The 16,538-nt window shown below is 42.9% G+C and overlaps 1 protein-coding gene across 1 annotated transcript in view; it reads left to right on the top strand.

The window, feature by feature from the left end:
- Positions 1–13,392, top strand: part of GATA6 (GATA binding protein 6) — a 30,296-nt gene extending 16,904 nt beyond the window's left edge. The window contains exon 6 of the mRNA XM_017873523.1: positions 12,051–13,392. Within this exon, the coding sequence (XP_017729012.1) occupies positions 12,051–12,325 (275 nt within the window). The 3' untranslated portion in view covers positions 12,326–13,392. The remainder of the gene's footprint in view (positions 1–12,050) is intronic.
- Positions 13,393–16,538: the final 3,146 nt, after the last annotated feature.

Here is a 16,538-nt window from a genome sequence, read left to right as displayed (position 1 = left end):
CGATCTCCTGACCTCATGATCCGCCCGTCTCGGCCTCCCAAAGTGCTGGGATTACAGGCTTGAGCCACCGCGCCCGGTCGAAAATATTTCAAATCAACGTCAGGGCCCAAATGATGTGATGGACTTTATTTAAATCCTGCTTCGGTGACAAATGTGTTTTCTGTCTGTACACTTGAGTTCAACAATTAGGACCTTCTTACTGGAGGGTTCTGTATTTTGATAATTGATGTAAACAAATGTAGCATGCGCCTGCTTGTCAAGTTTACAAGCAGAGTTTTATTAGGGAGGAAAAACATCTCCGGCCAGCTGATTCTATGCGCTGACCTTCTTTAGGCAGGCACTGCAATTTCTCTGCCTCCAGGGATTCTGGGGGCAGGATGGTTGGAGTGGCTGCCTGGTTACCTCTTCTAATGGAAACATATTAGACATGGCGTGTTAGGGATGGGAAATGTGTTTCCTCACCTTTGTGGGGCATTGCTGGTGATACACAACTTCCACAAAGAGAGGTAGACAACCTGAGAGAGAGAGACTCAGGTTCCTCGCTGGCTGCATCTGAGCCTGTTTGGGTGCACCTTAACCACTCTTTTGTTCTGTTTCTTGCTAGTAAATAGGTGTCATCGTTCCCATCCCCTGTGTGCTTCTGGGACGCTGTGTGCTTAGCTAGACCTATTTCCCTACTGTAGTCACCCCTGAGCTGTGTGGTCGTTTGAGGGAGTTAAGCACCCATAAGTGCTTGTGGCCTACAGCAGTGATCTGGGGACTGACTCAAGTTAAGATTATTTGATGTGCTTTATAAGGCCTCTGAAGAAAGTTTAGGCAGGTAAATATTTTAAATTGTTTTTATAGATTTTATTTCATATATAATATTTGCATCCCGTGGGGGAAATAGAAAACACCTTAGTAGGTCCTGTAGCTTACCATGCACTTTCCAGTAGAGGGGGAGTCTCTATTAGCAGATTTACACTCCGCTGTCTTTTCTCCAAGTGATGGAATTATTTTTGATTTACTGTGCACTTTGGTTGGTCACAAAATTATAGTTCCTGTGAAAGAGCTGGAAGGAACGTTTGTGAAGGACTTGTGTTGAGCTTATACTGTTAAGTTGTTCAGAGGAACCTATGAAGGCGAGCTCTGATGCAAGAGACTGCTGGGGCTGGAGCAGAAAATTACTGCTTCATTTTTAACTTGAATATGCCACAGAGCTTCTAGAGGACTCGAGACCCAAACAGTGGTGGATTGGTCTTCGATTTTATCATAGTGTTCTTGCTTTGGGCAAGTTTTTCCTTTTCCTGTACTCTCTCACTTGTAAGATAGTGAACAGAGGGAGGCAGGAAATTAGTTTCTGTCAGGTACCTTTTATGTGCCAGGTGCTTTAGATACATTTCATTTTTTACTCCTCCTTCTAAGTGAGATGCAGAAGGTAAAGAACAGTTCTCAGGTCCGGTGTCAAATTGAGAAGCATGGTTTCACATTGGCTGCAGGTCTGACTGATGTGGTCAATGTTGTTGCCACTACAGCGTGTTAGATTAATATGTGATATCAGTTCATTTCTTTGAAATCTTTAGAGAGAAGAAAGAATGTTTTCTTAAAGAAATTTGACTAACTTTGAATAATTTCAGCATCAAATATCCTCCCACTGAAACAGGTGGGAAAACAGTGTGAGAGAAGTTTTTTGCTTTTGACCAAGAATGTATTTAAGGCACTTAATGCAAATTTTCTTATCAGTGTTATACTTAGAAATCAAATGTGTAATGGTAGTAAGAATATGGCAGTTGGGTAACATTAAGTTAAAAAAAAGTAGTAAAAATTAACTTTTGTTGACATACCTAATCTGGTTATAACAAGGTTCTTTTAAGAGAAACACAAGATTGCAGTACTGAAATCCTTCTAATACTGCGATTTAAATCCATACACAAGCAAATGCTAAGGTTTGGAACTTTTCAGAATGTTCAAATTGTCTTTAATGAGTATTTATGAAGAAATCACTGTAAAAGCATTTCTTAATAGGCAAGTACCTATTTTTTTTTTCAGAGTCTATCGTCCAAAACACTCATTTCTAAATAAGTAGCAAAGGGGTTAAAAATCATTAATCTCCCAAAGGATCTGTGAGAGAGTTGTGTGGTTAGATATTATTATTGCCTCATTTATAAACCAAGATCCGGAGTGACTCCTTAAGGTCACAAAACAAGCCAGTGTTGAAGCCGGGACTGGAACCGACGTCTCCTGCCTCCCAGTCCAGGGCTGTTACCACTCCCAGGGAGTTGACCAATCATCACAGTTATTAATATCCCACTTGCCACATGCTACAAGCCATGAACATAAATATTTCGTTGGCGTTTTATCTTCATGCTCCCTATGTGCCAGGCTCCCTTTCTTTCTACGTTCACAGCCCCTTCTAATAACTCACGTTCTTGTCTGACCACATTGGCCTTCGCATGAAAGTCACACGTCACCCCGGCAGGGAATGTTCAAGCATGTGGATTTGCATACTTTCATTCTGATCTCAAGGCTTTTTCTAGACTTCCTTTTTTTTTTTTTGAATCCTGTGTGTGTGTGTGTGTGTGTGTATGACAGGGAGGATGGTAAGAAATAGTTAAAAAATGCATTGTATGCTATATCAATATCCAATGGCTTTGTATGTACATTAGGAAACAGTAAAGCTTTAAATAGTTTGTAACATATATCCACATAATTTATCACAGAATTGTGGTTTATTTAATAAGTGACTCATTATCACTATCTGATAGCCAGAATACTGGATAAAGAATAAGTACGGGTAGAAGTTATTCACCATTTCTTATAGCCTCATCCCAGAACACAGCTTTTCTTTCAAATTACAGATTCTTTGCAATTTTCTTTCCCCCCTGCCGCCACCGCTATAAGAATATACAAAATTGTCAGAAAACATGAAATAATGTTACGGGAAAACATGGCCAAATTTAAGAAATCTGGCTTAGATTGCTCTGAAAGGTTATTGCTAAATGAATCTTCGAAGAAAACGAATTCCTTTACTGGAACAAAAGTAATTTATTATGCATTTCATGGGTGTCTGCCAGAAGAGTTACTAGCAGTATGAAGATCCAGTGGATATGAATTAAGTACAATCTGTTAGTTCTGTTCGTGTTTAGACCTACCTGTTAATTTTCTCTGAAATTTTAATAATTTAAAAAACCATCTCCAAAGACAGGTGTTGGCAATATGACAATTCACCACTCAGCTACCCATCACATCATCACATCAGGCTTTTTTAAAGGCTCAGTACTCAGAATTTGTGAGACTGAGCACAAAGACATTATTTTATTAACCTCATATTTTAAGAATGATTTGAACAAATACATAACAAGGCATTGATTTTAATGTCCTGTTGGGGTCTTATGAGTAAACAGTTCCAAGTCAACATCTGACGATGCTTAAATCATGATCCGACTTGATGGTGTGCTGCCTGTTTTGGTTGTTGGCTTGGCACGGTTTCACCAGAGCTGGGCCACATGCTGCAGAACCATATTTTAATTTTATTAAACACAAGTATTTTACATTTAAAGCTGTCATTAAATTTAGTTGCTTGATTCGTGGTGAAGCCTGAATATGGTCAAAAGTTTATTCTGGGGGTTCACGGATTAGCAGCTGGGAGGAAACAGATTCCAGCAGCCAGGCGCTAGTTCCAGCTCTGTCTGTGTGAGTGTAGCGAGCTGCCAAGGTTCTGTAAATCCTCTGTTTTCCTCCTTCTACTAAAGGGGAAAAGTAATTCCTACCATCTGGTCCTTAGGAGTATTGTGTAGAGTAAGTGGGAGATGCCTGGAGCCCTCTTTGAAGTTTAAGAAGAATAGCACTACTTAAATACGGGCCTTGGAAGTTAATAGTGATCAGCTTTATTTGCGTGGCATTTTTTTTTCATCCCAAGATATTAGAATACGATCCTCACTTTCTTAATGGGGACATTTAGAGGTGTAGAGTTACTGTGTTAAGAAAATAAACACATTTTAGAGATTTGTATTTCTCTGATAGCAAATCTTTTATTCCTTCTGATACTTAGTACTTTCCTAATGCTTTTTGTGGTTTAAATGCATTGTAAATGCTTCTTGGTATGTTTTCTGTAATTAAGATGGAGAGATTAAGATGGTCATCCATCTCCTGAAAAGTGAGTTTTGTTATAAAAATTAAGATCGTAATTCAGCAGGTTTTAAATCTTGCCTCAGGATTCTGTCCCACTTAATTTGAAGGTTAGTAGTGTGATTCATTCTGATTCATTTAGAGGATAAGCTTTTTCTTTAGGGTGCTCATTGACTTCAAGTTGTGGGACAGACCCTCTCCCTTGCGATTTCTATTTGTACACCAGTATTTTGGTGATAATCCCAGAGTACTTACAAACTTTCACTGGTGCCTTTCTTCACCACAACATGCTTGCTGTTGAGTGTGCACAGATACATAAAACAATTTGCTCTTTTGTCCAGAATAGATTACGTGCATAGAATTGCTTTCCTCTTCTTGAAAAGGGCAGCATCCCTTGGTGTGGCTATATCCTTGCCTACTCAGGCCTAGAAGGGGCTAGAGGGGTAGGGGTTGGGGCAGAGTGGGGGAGCAGCTGGTGAAATTTCCAGTAAGGAATTTGTTTGTTGAATTAAAAAAAAAAATACAGAACTGTTCTGCTGAATAGTTAGGTCATCAGCTGAGGTGACGGTGACTCTCCCTCTAGAGAGAAGTTGTCTGTGTTTTTTTGTTTTATTAAGTTGTTAAGAATTTGAGAGTTTCATTGTGATTGGTTTTCACATGTCCTGGTGGAGACAGAATCTGTGTGTTCATGCGTCTTTCATGTGTCACCTTCTAAACTATTATTGAGTCACTTCGTGTCTGGTCCTCTGTTACCTCCAGCCAAACTGAAATGATCATAGTTTATATAGTGGAAGTTACGATTTGCAGGAAAGCATTTCCCCTTTGTTGGAATTTATACAAAGTTTTTAATTCCTCTTTTGAGGAAGGCAGCTATAAAGCACCACAGGAGTCTAACCTAGAGGTTACAAAAGCAGAGAAGAGCTTTGGCAGTGAGGGACGGCTGGCTTCCCCTCACACAAGAAAAAGCCGAAAGCGCAATCTCACTCAGATGTGTAGGAAGGACGGATCAGAGGCTGGGGGAGCCGACAGTCTGCCTTGCAGTGAAGGAGGCAGTGTGATCACCATCAAAGTCGTCTGCTCTGGGAAGGATCACACAGTCGTCCTTCAGCCTGCCTGGGGCGCCGTGTTTTCTTTCTTCAGACCGAGACTGCACGAAGAGAGATTCCAGCAAGGAAGATAGAGCATGCCCGATACACTCCTCTCTGGTTTTCTTCCTCAAAGGAAATTTATGCACATAATCCACAAGCCAAAGAACCCATGTTTTTCTTTGGAAAAGGCTACGCCCTTTCAGGGTTTCCTTTTCTCGGCTGTGTTGCCTTCCCATCAGAAGCTGTCTCCCGCCCTCCCCATTATGGGATGTGCGAAATGAAGGAAAACAAAGAGAGACACTGCTGGGCATTTGTCTCCATGAGTTGATCCAATCAGAAATCTTTGGTTTTTCAGATGTGTGTCCAAACATGAGTGAAGGCTCCTCACAGGGGAAAAAAAAAAATTCCAGTTGATCTAAAGATGAACTGTGGCTACCTCTCAGGCTAGCAGATATTTTCCACGTCCCAATCTGTAGCAGCCCAAGCTCTCCCTGAAGTCATTTATTCCTTTTGGAGAGAGTTTTCCAGCCCAGCTGCTCTGCCTGTCTCCCACCTAACCCGGCCAGCTTTCAGTGGTAAGCCCAGGCTGGGTCTGGCCCTGATAACACATTCTTTCAACAGGAAGTACCTCCATTTTCAGTTGGCTGTGGGAGGGTGGAGGGCAGATAAGCCTTGAATGGAAACACAGAGCCGATTTCTGCTCCACCCTCCTTGCACTTTGATCAGGGAGAGAGCAGGGACCTCCGCCTGGCCTGTGCTGCCTGCTGAAAGGAGGGAGGATGGTTGAGCTGTGGGCATTCCGGAGTTCTCCCTCCCTTTTGTTCAGGAACGTTTATTTAGGTTGGTCTAGGTTAGTGAAGTGCCTGCTTTTGCTGGGTTGTGATGTCTGCAATCTGAACTAAAGTCCTTTCAAGGGTTGAATTATTTGTGGGAAAATATATTAAACAATTGAAATTTATATGTGTGTTTGTATGTGTGTGTATTAGGTCCAGGATCATATTACGTTTTTCTCTGATTTCCATCCCCGCCCCCGGCCCACATACACACACATGTACTGATTCTCAGTAGGCAGCTCTTGACTATCATTAGTGAGGGAAAGGGACTTGAAAGATGAACAATAACAGGACAAGCCACGCTTCTTAAGAAGAGTCGTTGTGCCAACTCTGAACACCTTCTGCTTTTAGAATATTGGTTTTGAGGCCAGGCACGGTGGCTCATGCCTGTAATCCCAGTATTTTGGGAGGCTGAAGCAGGCGGATCACTTGAGGTCAGGAGTTTGAGACTAGCCTGGCCAACATGGTGAAACCCCAAGTCTACTAAAAATACAAAAATCAGCCTGGTGTAGTGGTGGGTGCTTGTAATCCCAGCTACTCTGGAGACTGAGGCAGGAGAATCACTTGAACTTGGGAGGCGGAGGTTGTAGTGAGCCGAGATCCCACCACTGCACTCCAGCCTGGGTGACAGAGTGAGAGAATATTGGTTTTGAGAGCTGAAGTTACACTGATGCATGGAGTCAACGTGTTGGGTGTTTTAACTTGTATGGAACTGTGTGCTTCACATGTGTGCGGTTGGCCAGGCCCTGTCCTGTGCCAGGTGGCAGGGAGATGATTTCAGGGGTCGATGGGAGCCCTTCTGACCCGCCCTTCTGTTAGTGCCCCGACTCTGGTTCCCTCCTATTTTTTCAAGGCACTTTCTGATCCCATCAAGGTTGGCTTGTCCCTCAAGTGCCTTGTGTTTTCTGGTACTCATGTCTTCTATTCATCCCCAAAGTTACTAGGTTAGTGCAAAAGTAGTTGTGAGTTTTGTCATTACTTTCAATGCCAAAAACTGCAATTACTTTGACACCAACCTGAATAGATGTACTATGCAATTCAATGTAAGTATTCAAAGAAAGATATTCAAAGAAAGTTATAGATGCCTAATAGACTTGGCCCTCTCAGCTAGTCCCCTGTTTCTCCCCTCCTCCCAGGGGACCTTTGTAATACTTACACATGTGCATGGATAAATTGCAGTTATGACGTGTCATTAATATCTTGCTGTTTTTTGTTTAACATGGTGTTACAGGATTTTTTTCCATTTTGCTCCATGATCTTATTATTTTTAATAATTGCATAATAGTTCATTGAGCGGATGTACCCTGCTTTTCTAAACCATTCCCATGTTATTCGACATTAGATTGTTTCTTTGGTTTCTACTATTAGAAGTAACCTTGCGACGGTTGGCTTCCTTTGCGGAACCTTTCCCTTCTTTTGAATTATTTCCTTATAATACATTTCCAGAAGTGAAATTACAGGGCAAAGTAGGGTCTAAACTTCTGGATGGCTCTTGACACTGCAGCTAACTGCCTTCTGTAAGGTGGGTATACAGGAATGTAGCCCTGCCAGCCATGAGTGAGGGAACTGGTGTTAATCATGTAACATCAGCTTTTCTTTGCAGTATTTCATGTTTAAATATTATTATATCTACACATAAAATAAGGCTTCCAAGCACTGGGCACAAGTACTTGCCCCGTTTTTCTTCTGACAGGCTCAGCTATTGCTTTTAATTGCAAACGAGCAGATTCATTTTTAGGAGTGCATCACTCGTGGAATTTGAGGTTTAGCTTAACATTTTGTCTGAAAAAAAGACAGGTTATTTTGGCCAGTTGCTTTTGGAATTGTTACGCAGGTGTAAGAATAACATTCAGGGTGTTCACGTTTCTTTAATGTGGCTTGTTGAAAAAGAGTCAATGAGTGAGCAGGTGTGGTAGCTCATGCCTGTAATCCCAGCACTTTGGGGGACCGAGGCAGGTGGATCCCTTGAGCTCAGGAGTTTGAGAATAGCCCGGGAAACATGGTGAAACCCCATCTCTACAAAAAATACAAAAATTAGCTGGGCATGGTGGCACATGTCTGTGGTCCCAGCTATTTGAGAGGCTGAGATGGGAGGATCTCTTCAGCCCAGGAGGCAGAGATTGCAGTGAGCTGAGATCGCACCCAGTGCACTCCAGCCTGGACAACAGAGCGAGGCTCCATCTCAAAAAAAAAAAAAGTAAAAAAGAGAGTCATGAGACTTTTGAATGGCTCCAGAACACTTTGATTTATTTTTGTGAAGAACTGTCAGTGACACTTTGAATAGGGTCATTCTGGAGGTGGTTCTCTTTGAGCTCCGACTATGTTCCCACTGCTTCTGCCCCTGCCTGGTGATGGGGTAACATGCCCGGGCTGAAGGATAGAATGAGGAGAATAAATTACATCTAAGCCTCTTAACCTTAACAATAATAATTACATAACAAGAGTAGCTTATACTGACATAATCTTTACTGTTCTCAGACACTGTTACAAGGGCTTTACATATATTAACCAATTTAATTTTTTTTTTTTTTGAGATGGAGTTTCACTCTTGTTGCCCAGGCTGGAGTGCAATGGCGCAATCTCGGCTCACTGCAACCTGCCTCAGCCTTCCGAGTAACTGGGATTACAAGCATGCTCTACCTTGCCCCGCTAATTTTGTGTATTAGTAGAGACGAGGTTTCACTACGTTGGTCAGGCTGGTCTCAAACTCCTGACCCAAGGTGATCCACCTGCCTCAGCCTCCCAAAGTGCTGGGAATACAGGCGTGGGCCACCGCGCCTGGCCTAGCCAATTTAATTCTTGCAATAACCTTATGACATAGGTGTCTCTTTTTATCCCACTTTATAGGTGTGGAAACTGAGGCATACAAAGTTGTATGTCAGGCTTCTGGTTTACCTCTCGCACATAGTCTCTTCACTCTTTTGCTTCATCCTTCTGTTTTTCTGCTGGCTTTTCTTCTGAGCAGTCCAGGTGACCGCCTCTCTTCATCCGTCCTGCCTCCCATTTTGAACATCCTTCTCTCGCTGATAACAATAGTTTCCCTTTATGGAATGTTTAACATGGCAAGGCACCTTGCCTTCGCTTTTACAAACATGAGCTCATTTAATTGTCACAGCCATCCCTGAGGTGGGAAATGTGAGGACCTGGGCACAGAGGAGGCTCAGGGGGACTGCATTCAGCAGGGGACTGAATCAGGACAGGACTTGAGAGTCCAAGCTGCTTCCCCTCCTCCCCATGCTCCTGTGCGGGCTGCCTTTGGTTCCTTGCCCAGGAGTCCTTGCCCTCTGCTATTCCTTTTCTGACTCCTGGGCTACCTTCCTGTCTCAGCCATTCATTTGTCATTCATGATAAGCAGCCAACAGTCGACTTTCTAATGTGTATGGATCCTGGCTCCCCACATAGCCTGGGAGCTCCTGGGGCGTGACTATCTTTCAGGCTCCTGGTCTAGTGTCTGGCTGTCAGTTGGTGCTTTGCCGATATGTCTTTTTTTCTTTTCTTTTCTTTTTTTTAATTTTTACTTTTTAGAGACAGGATCTTGCTCTGTCCCTCAGGCTGGAGTGCAGTGATGCAATCATAGCTCACTGCAGCCTCCATCACCTGGACTCAAGCAATTCTTCCACCTCAGCTCCCCAAATAGCTGGGACTACATGCCCAGTTTACTTTTGTATTTTTTGTGGAGATGGGGTCTCCTTATGTTGCCCAAGCTGGTCTCAAACTCCTAGGCTTAAGTGATCCTCCCTCCTCAGCTTCCTAAAGTGTTGGGATTAAAGGCACGAGCCACCGTGCCCAGCCTGCTTATGTTTCTTGTTGCTGGCTGTGGTGGCGGTGACAGACCCCTCTGCTGTCTTGGCATTTCCCTGCCATTTGAGATGGGCTATTTCCTGGGCCAGTTCAGGAACCTTATCCATTTCAGAAAATAACACTTGTTGCGGTGAAGGCAGATTTAGTCAGATGCATGCTGATGTGCCTGTTTTGGAATAAGAAAATCAATGCACAGTTGAACGTGACATATATCATTATAAGGAAGCTCACTCTAATAGTTCCTTTCTAAATAACTAATTCTTTTGTAACGGAATATCATTCTTTTGCTTATTTATTTGAGGGTTAAATCTGGATCCACACTGGATTTACTTCTCGTAGAGTCTGGAATTAAGGGCTAAAGTTAATCACTATGTTTATAAGTATAACCACGTTCATGGCATTCAGTTCGTTGGACAGGATTATTTTAGCTCTTTCAGAACTGCCACAAGAATCCATCTGAAGCTTGAGACATCTCACTGATTTTGTGAAATTTGCTTTTTAGTGCACCTAAAACCCCCAGTTTAAGTCTTTACATTTGCGTTAAGTAAACAAAAGTTTGGGTGTGGGGCCAGTGTTGTTGCTGGATTTTCATAAAACCTCATTTCTGCTGGCAAGGGAAGGAGTAGTTACCTTTGGAGGGGTTGGGTTTGGTCTGTCTGGTCTGACTCAGAGGGCTTGCTCCCTGAAGTCCTGCCTCCCAGCCTCATGCGCTTATGGTGAGGGTTGAGAGCAAACCAGATCTTGTTGGAAAAACCAGTAGAGTTGAACCTCATTCACTTGCAGGCTGCAGAGGCTCGGCACGCTTCCTTTCTGTTCTGCCTATGTCTGCTGCCAGAGAAATGGCTGTTTTAAGGATTTAATGGGATTATGTATGTAAAAAAGAAATTCTTTGAAAAGTACACAATGTCCTACCTCTGTCAAATAACAAGTATCTGGTAATTTATAGAATGGAACCCTGAAAGCTTGGAAGGAATAAGAGCTCCTGAACTTTTAGAAGGAAAAAGGTGATTTTAAAAAGTACATGATTATAGTGAGATTTTCAAAAGCTTCTCAAATCAAGTTTATTCAAACTGTTGTCTAAACAGATTTTAGTTATTTTGGTTTGATTCTACTAAATTATATGATGTTTCCTATTTGGCCTTTCTCATGTGAATGGGAGGAATGGGTGGAAGAGGGGAAAGGTGAACTTGTGCTTCAAGAAATCATTGTGGCCGGGCACAATGGCTCATGCCTGTAATCCCAGCACTCTGGGAGGCTGAGGCAGGCAGATCACCTGAGGTCAGGAGTTCGAGACCAGCCTGGCCAACATGGTGAAAACCCGTCTTTACTGAAAATACAAAAATTAGCCAGGTGTGGTGGTGCGTGCCTGTAATCCCAGCTACTCGGGAGGCTGAGGCAGGAGAATCACTTGAACCCAGGAGATGGAGGTTGCACTGAGCTGAGATCGTGCCACTGCACTCCAGCTTGGGAGACAGTGAGACTCCTTGTTTCAAAAAAAAAGAGAAATCATTTCCATGATCATGCATGGCAGATAGAGGATGTTAGCATTTTCTTTATAATGTGGTCTGCTTCAGATATGGACTGTTCTTGTAAAGAATTAAGGTAAATGAGGTAGATTTTAAAACCTGTATATGCACGGGCTCATTTTCCATGAAGTCAGTGCTAAAAAATTTCACTTATCAGGGAATGTTGAACTGTGTAGCTTTTCTAAAAGTCTAAAAGACTTTGCCATCATTGAATAAGCCTTGTTAGAGCTGTGTGTGTGTGTGTGTATGTATGTGTGCACGTGCGCGCGTTTCTGTTTGGAAATGATTAGGTTGTGCATGCATCATTAATACCTGTTTACCCACACAATGAGGTTTGTTTCACCGTCAGAGATCTTAGAACTTGGCACTTTTTACAAATAGGATTCCTTCAGTTCCCCTTCCTTTTGTCCAGCTCTGCATCTTGTCAGTGGCTCCTGCCCTGAGTTCTAATGTTTCTAAGGCTTGGGTGGCCAGGGTCAGGTCAGTGGCACCGTGTGCAATGCAGGGAAAAGCCCCCACTTGCTGGGGGCAGGGGATAGTAATGCCGACCTCACTTCCCCTGCCCTGGATCCGCCCAGGAGCGGCTCTGGCTCTGGCTGCACTGACCCGTTCATTAGTTCTCATGCGTTTAACTAGCAGGATGGTAACCGCCTCTCCCCTTCTCGTCTCTCCTCTCTGTCCCCCTCTTCTGCCAGGCGGGTGCCCCGGTGATGACTGGCGCGGGAGAGAGCACCAATCCCGAGAACAGCGAGCTCAAGTATTCGGGTCAAGATGGGCTCTACATAGGCGTCAGTCTGGCCTCGCCGGCCGAAGTCACGTCCTCCGTGCGACAGGATTCCTGGTGCGCCCTGGCCCTGGCCTGAGCCCATGCCGCCAAGAGGCAGGGAGGGCTCCGCCGCGGGCCTCACTCCACTCGTGTCTGCTTTTGTGCAGCAGTCCAGACAGTGGCGACTGCGCTGACAGAACGTGATTCTCGTGCCTTTATTTTGAAAGAGATGTTTTTCCCAAGAGGCTTGCTGAAGAGTGAGAGAAGATGGAAGGGAAGGGCCAGTGCAACTGGGCGCGTTGCCTCCCTCTCTGGCCAGGGCCACTCCAGCCAGCCCGCCTCCGGGGCGGACCCTGCTCCGCTTCCAGAAACCAGGACCAGGACCTGGGCCTTGCCTGCTAAGGAATATTGAGAGAGATTTTTTAAAAAAGATTTTGCATTTTGTCCAAAATCATGTGCTTCTTCTGATCAATTTTGGTTGTTCCAGAATTTCTTCATACCTTTTCCACATCCAGATTTCACGTGCGTTCGTGGAGAAGATCACTTGAGGCCATTTGGTACACATCTCTGGAGGCTGAGTCGGTTCATGAGGTCTCTTGTCAAAAATATTACTCAGTTTGCAAGACTGCATTGTAACTTTAACATACACTGTGACTGACGTTTCTCAAAGTTCATATTGTGTGGCTGATCTGAAGTCAGTCAGAATTTGTAAACAGGGTAGCAAACAAGATATTTTTCTTCCATGTATACAATAATTTTTTTAAAAAGTGCAATTTGCGTTGCAGCAATCAGTGTTAAATCATTTGCATAAGATTTAACAGCATTTTTTTTATAATGAATGTAAACATTTTAACTTAATGGTACTTAAAATAATTTAAAAGAAAATGTTAACTTAGACATTCTTATGCTTCTTTTACAACTACATCCCATTTCTATATTTCCAATTGTTAAAGAAAAATACTTCAAGAACAAATCTTCTCTCAGGAAAATTGCCTTTCTCTATTTGTTAAGGATTTTATACAAGAACACCAATATACCCCCTTTATTTTACTGTGGAATATGTGCTGGAAAAATTGCAACAACACTTTACTACCTAACGGATAGAATTTGTAAATACTCTAGGTATCTGTAAACACTCTGATGAAGTCTGTATAGTGTGACTAACCCACAGGCAGGTTGGTTTACATTAATTTTTTTTGAATGGGATGTCCTATGGAAACCTATTTCACCAGAGTTTTAAAAATAAAAAGGGTATTGTTTTGTCTTCTGTACAGTGAGTTCCTTCCCTTTTCAAAGCTTTCTTTTTATGCTGTATGTGGCTATAGATACTCATATAAAACAAGTGCATGTGAAGTTTGCAAAATGCTTGAAGGCCTTCCTTTCACAGCGTAGTCCTTTGGAGCTGTTTTATGCCTTTTATACCTTGGCTTATTTGAAGTTGACACATGGGGTTAGTTACCATTCTCCGTGGGCATTGGGGACAGTTTTTATAAGTGGGAAGGACCCAGTATTAGATTTGAGATGATAAGCATTTTGTTTGGGATCAATGGTTAAAAACATTCTAGAAAGTTCGGATTTTTTTTTTTCTTTGTGAGTGAAATATATTCTGGCCCAAGAACAGAGCGATTTCCTTTCACTTTTTTCCTTTTGCAACGTGCCTTGAAGTCTCAAAACTCACCTGAGATTGCAGATGTTACCCTTATCAGAAGATACGTAGAAATGATTCCAACAGCCTCTTTGTATTTTCTTCATTGTTGAGTAGATTTCAGGAAACCAGGAGGCTGTTTCACAATACAGAATGGTGGCATATAGCTGTGGCTCCCTGAATGTACAGTATTTTTTACTTCTTTTCTTGCACTTATAACAGTCATTCTGTGGGGTTCAGTCTGAATCTTTGAAGAGAAGGAATGTTTTCCTTAGTCCTGGTGAATGCTACTCTTTGGAGGGACAGTGTCCATAGCCAGTGTGTGTGTGTTTTTCTGGGGAATTCAGTAAGGCCCACATGCACCCTGATATTATAAGGTGGGCCAGAACAATGGTTAAGATTGTTGGGTATGCAAGCAGATCACTAGGCTTCAAGTCCCTGCTTGGCAGTGGATGAGCTCTGTGACCTTGGGCAAGTTCTCCAGCTCTCATCTTTCTAATCTAAAATCCAGGCAAATAGTATATAAATCACAGGATTAAGTGAGATAGTCCATGCCAAGTGCCTAGCACAATACCTGGCACATATTAAGTACTAACTTGACTTTGAAAGACAGTGGCATGATTTGCAACAGGTCCTTTGAATAATGTCTGACTACCTGGAATATCAGCAGTTTATGGTCTGTAAGAATCCGATGTCCTATGGGTCACCTGTGCTGCTTCAACAAGGCCAAGAGTGAAATGAGAGACTCCCTCTAATCCAGGGGGTTGCAGAAATGGAGGGAGGATGCATGAGACCTGATTGTTTAATAATAGAACAAGGCTGTTCTGACAACAGAAGAAAATTATTAGCCCCATGAACCGATGTCTGTTTTCCTCCCTCCTTTTATGGTTCTCATTACTTGGAGTGCTTTTTGGTGGGTTGGGAGTTGTTAAAATTAATACGGTTTGATTGGAAAATGAATTTTTCTTATTGGGGCTTCCAAATGACCCTTTTCTGGGATGATCTCAAATATTGCTCCTTCCAATTCTAAAATAATTCTAGTTTTTATGAAATAAATTACAGTGGGCAGAGGAAGAGGGGGCTTCTTATAGCCTGTCCTAACACAATGAACTCCACTATCTGGGCTTTTAAATGATTACTTTCTTACCTTTGATTGCATAAAGCAGAAGTTTGTTAAATTTGCTCCAGATATACAATTTCAGCACTCCTCCCCCAAAGTATGACATGTGAAACTGAACACGACCTAATCATTTCTCAAAAGGGAATGCATTCAGATAGATGCTGCACCTCAGCTTAAAGAACCCCCAGGCCCTATATCGTGGACTGTAGAATTTATGTCCTCTGTCACACATGGCTGATTTGAGGCCATCTTAAATAAGTGAAGACTCTGTCTGGGGTCTCTCTTCAGGGTCACTTAATGTTGTTTCCTGGTGCTTATGGGAGGGTCAGGAAAGCAAAGGGAACCACTCATTTCCCAGTGCAAATAAATTAACTTCTTGCTCATGGGAAATGTTTTTCGCAGTCCTTGAAAATTTGATGTAATTTCAGATCATAGATAAATTGGCTGCTTTGCTGGGAGGGCAACCCAAAGAGTCTTCAGTGCTGTGCCAGATTCCAGGGTGCATTCAGGTTGGGGCAGTGTAGTGGGGAGCAAGGTGGCAGGCAGAAGCAAATATTTTCAGAATCAGGCAGTGCTGGCTTATTAAGATCCCTCCCTCCCTTCCCTTTCCTTTCCTTCCTTCCTTCTTCCTTCCTTCCTTCCTTCCTTCCCTCCCTCTCCTCCTCCTCCCATCCCTCCTCTCCCTCCTCCCATCCTTCCTTCCTTCCTTCCTTCCTTTCATTTCTTTATTTCTTTTCTTCCTTTCTTTCCTTTCCTTCCTTCCTTCCTTCCTTCCTTCCTTCCTTCCTTCCTTCCTTCCTTCCTTTCTTTCTTCTCTTCTTCTTTCTCTTTCTTTTTTCTTTTTTTCTTTTTTTTTTTTTTTTTTTGAGCAGAGTCTGACTGTATCACCCAGGCTGGAGAGCAATGGCACAATCATAGCTCACTTGCAGCCTCAACTTTCTGGGCTCAAGCGATCCTTCCACCTCAGCCTCCCAAATTACTAGTATCACAGGCGTGAGCCACTGCACCTGGCTAAAAGGCATTTTGTTTCTGGGCTGAAATACTAGCAAGTCAGTGTGGCAGCACTAGTTATGCTCTGTTGCTTGGGAGCTCTAATTGGCAGTCACATATGCTTTGATTATTTTAAATGGGAAACATTTTAATAAACTTGCTAGACCAAATCTTTCAAAACAGGGTCTGTGGGAAAAAATGTGGTACCTACAGCTCTGACCGCGTGAGGCCCCTGGATGAATTCTGTGTGGCTGAGCCTTCAGCAGCTGCATTCTGAGAAGGCCACTTTGCTCATGACCTTCTGGTGGGGCTGGGATCAGGCAGGAGAAGGTGACAGACATCAGTAGGACAGGCAGAAGAAGAGTCAAAGGGTATTTTCAGTTGGTTCAACTTAAAGGATGCCAGAAAGTCTTAGTTTATAGGAACTTTGGATAAATATATTGTGGTTGATAGTTCCAAATTTCCAAATCGCTTCTAAGGAAAGTTAGGATGTTGCAGGTGCGTGTCTGCACCTCTGAGACTCATGTCAGAGCACGCACCCATGCTTCTCCGAATATTCTCCAGCATATTCCAAGTATGCACTAGGGAACCAGCGTGACGACGGGTGCTTCACTGCTCCTGCCGCCTGGCAGCTGTCACAGGGAAGTGACCATTACACAGTT

Source organism: Rhinopithecus bieti, unplaced genomic scaffold (assembly GCF_001698545.2).
Source record: "Rhinopithecus bieti isolate Rb0 unplaced genomic scaffold, ASM169854v2 scaffold_6946, whole genome shotgun sequence".
Lineage (NCBI taxonomy): Eukaryota > Metazoa > Chordata > Mammalia > Primates > Cercopithecidae > Rhinopithecus > Rhinopithecus bieti.
Note: the sequence above shows the minus strand (reverse complement) of the source record. Positions and strands in the feature narration are given on the sequence as shown.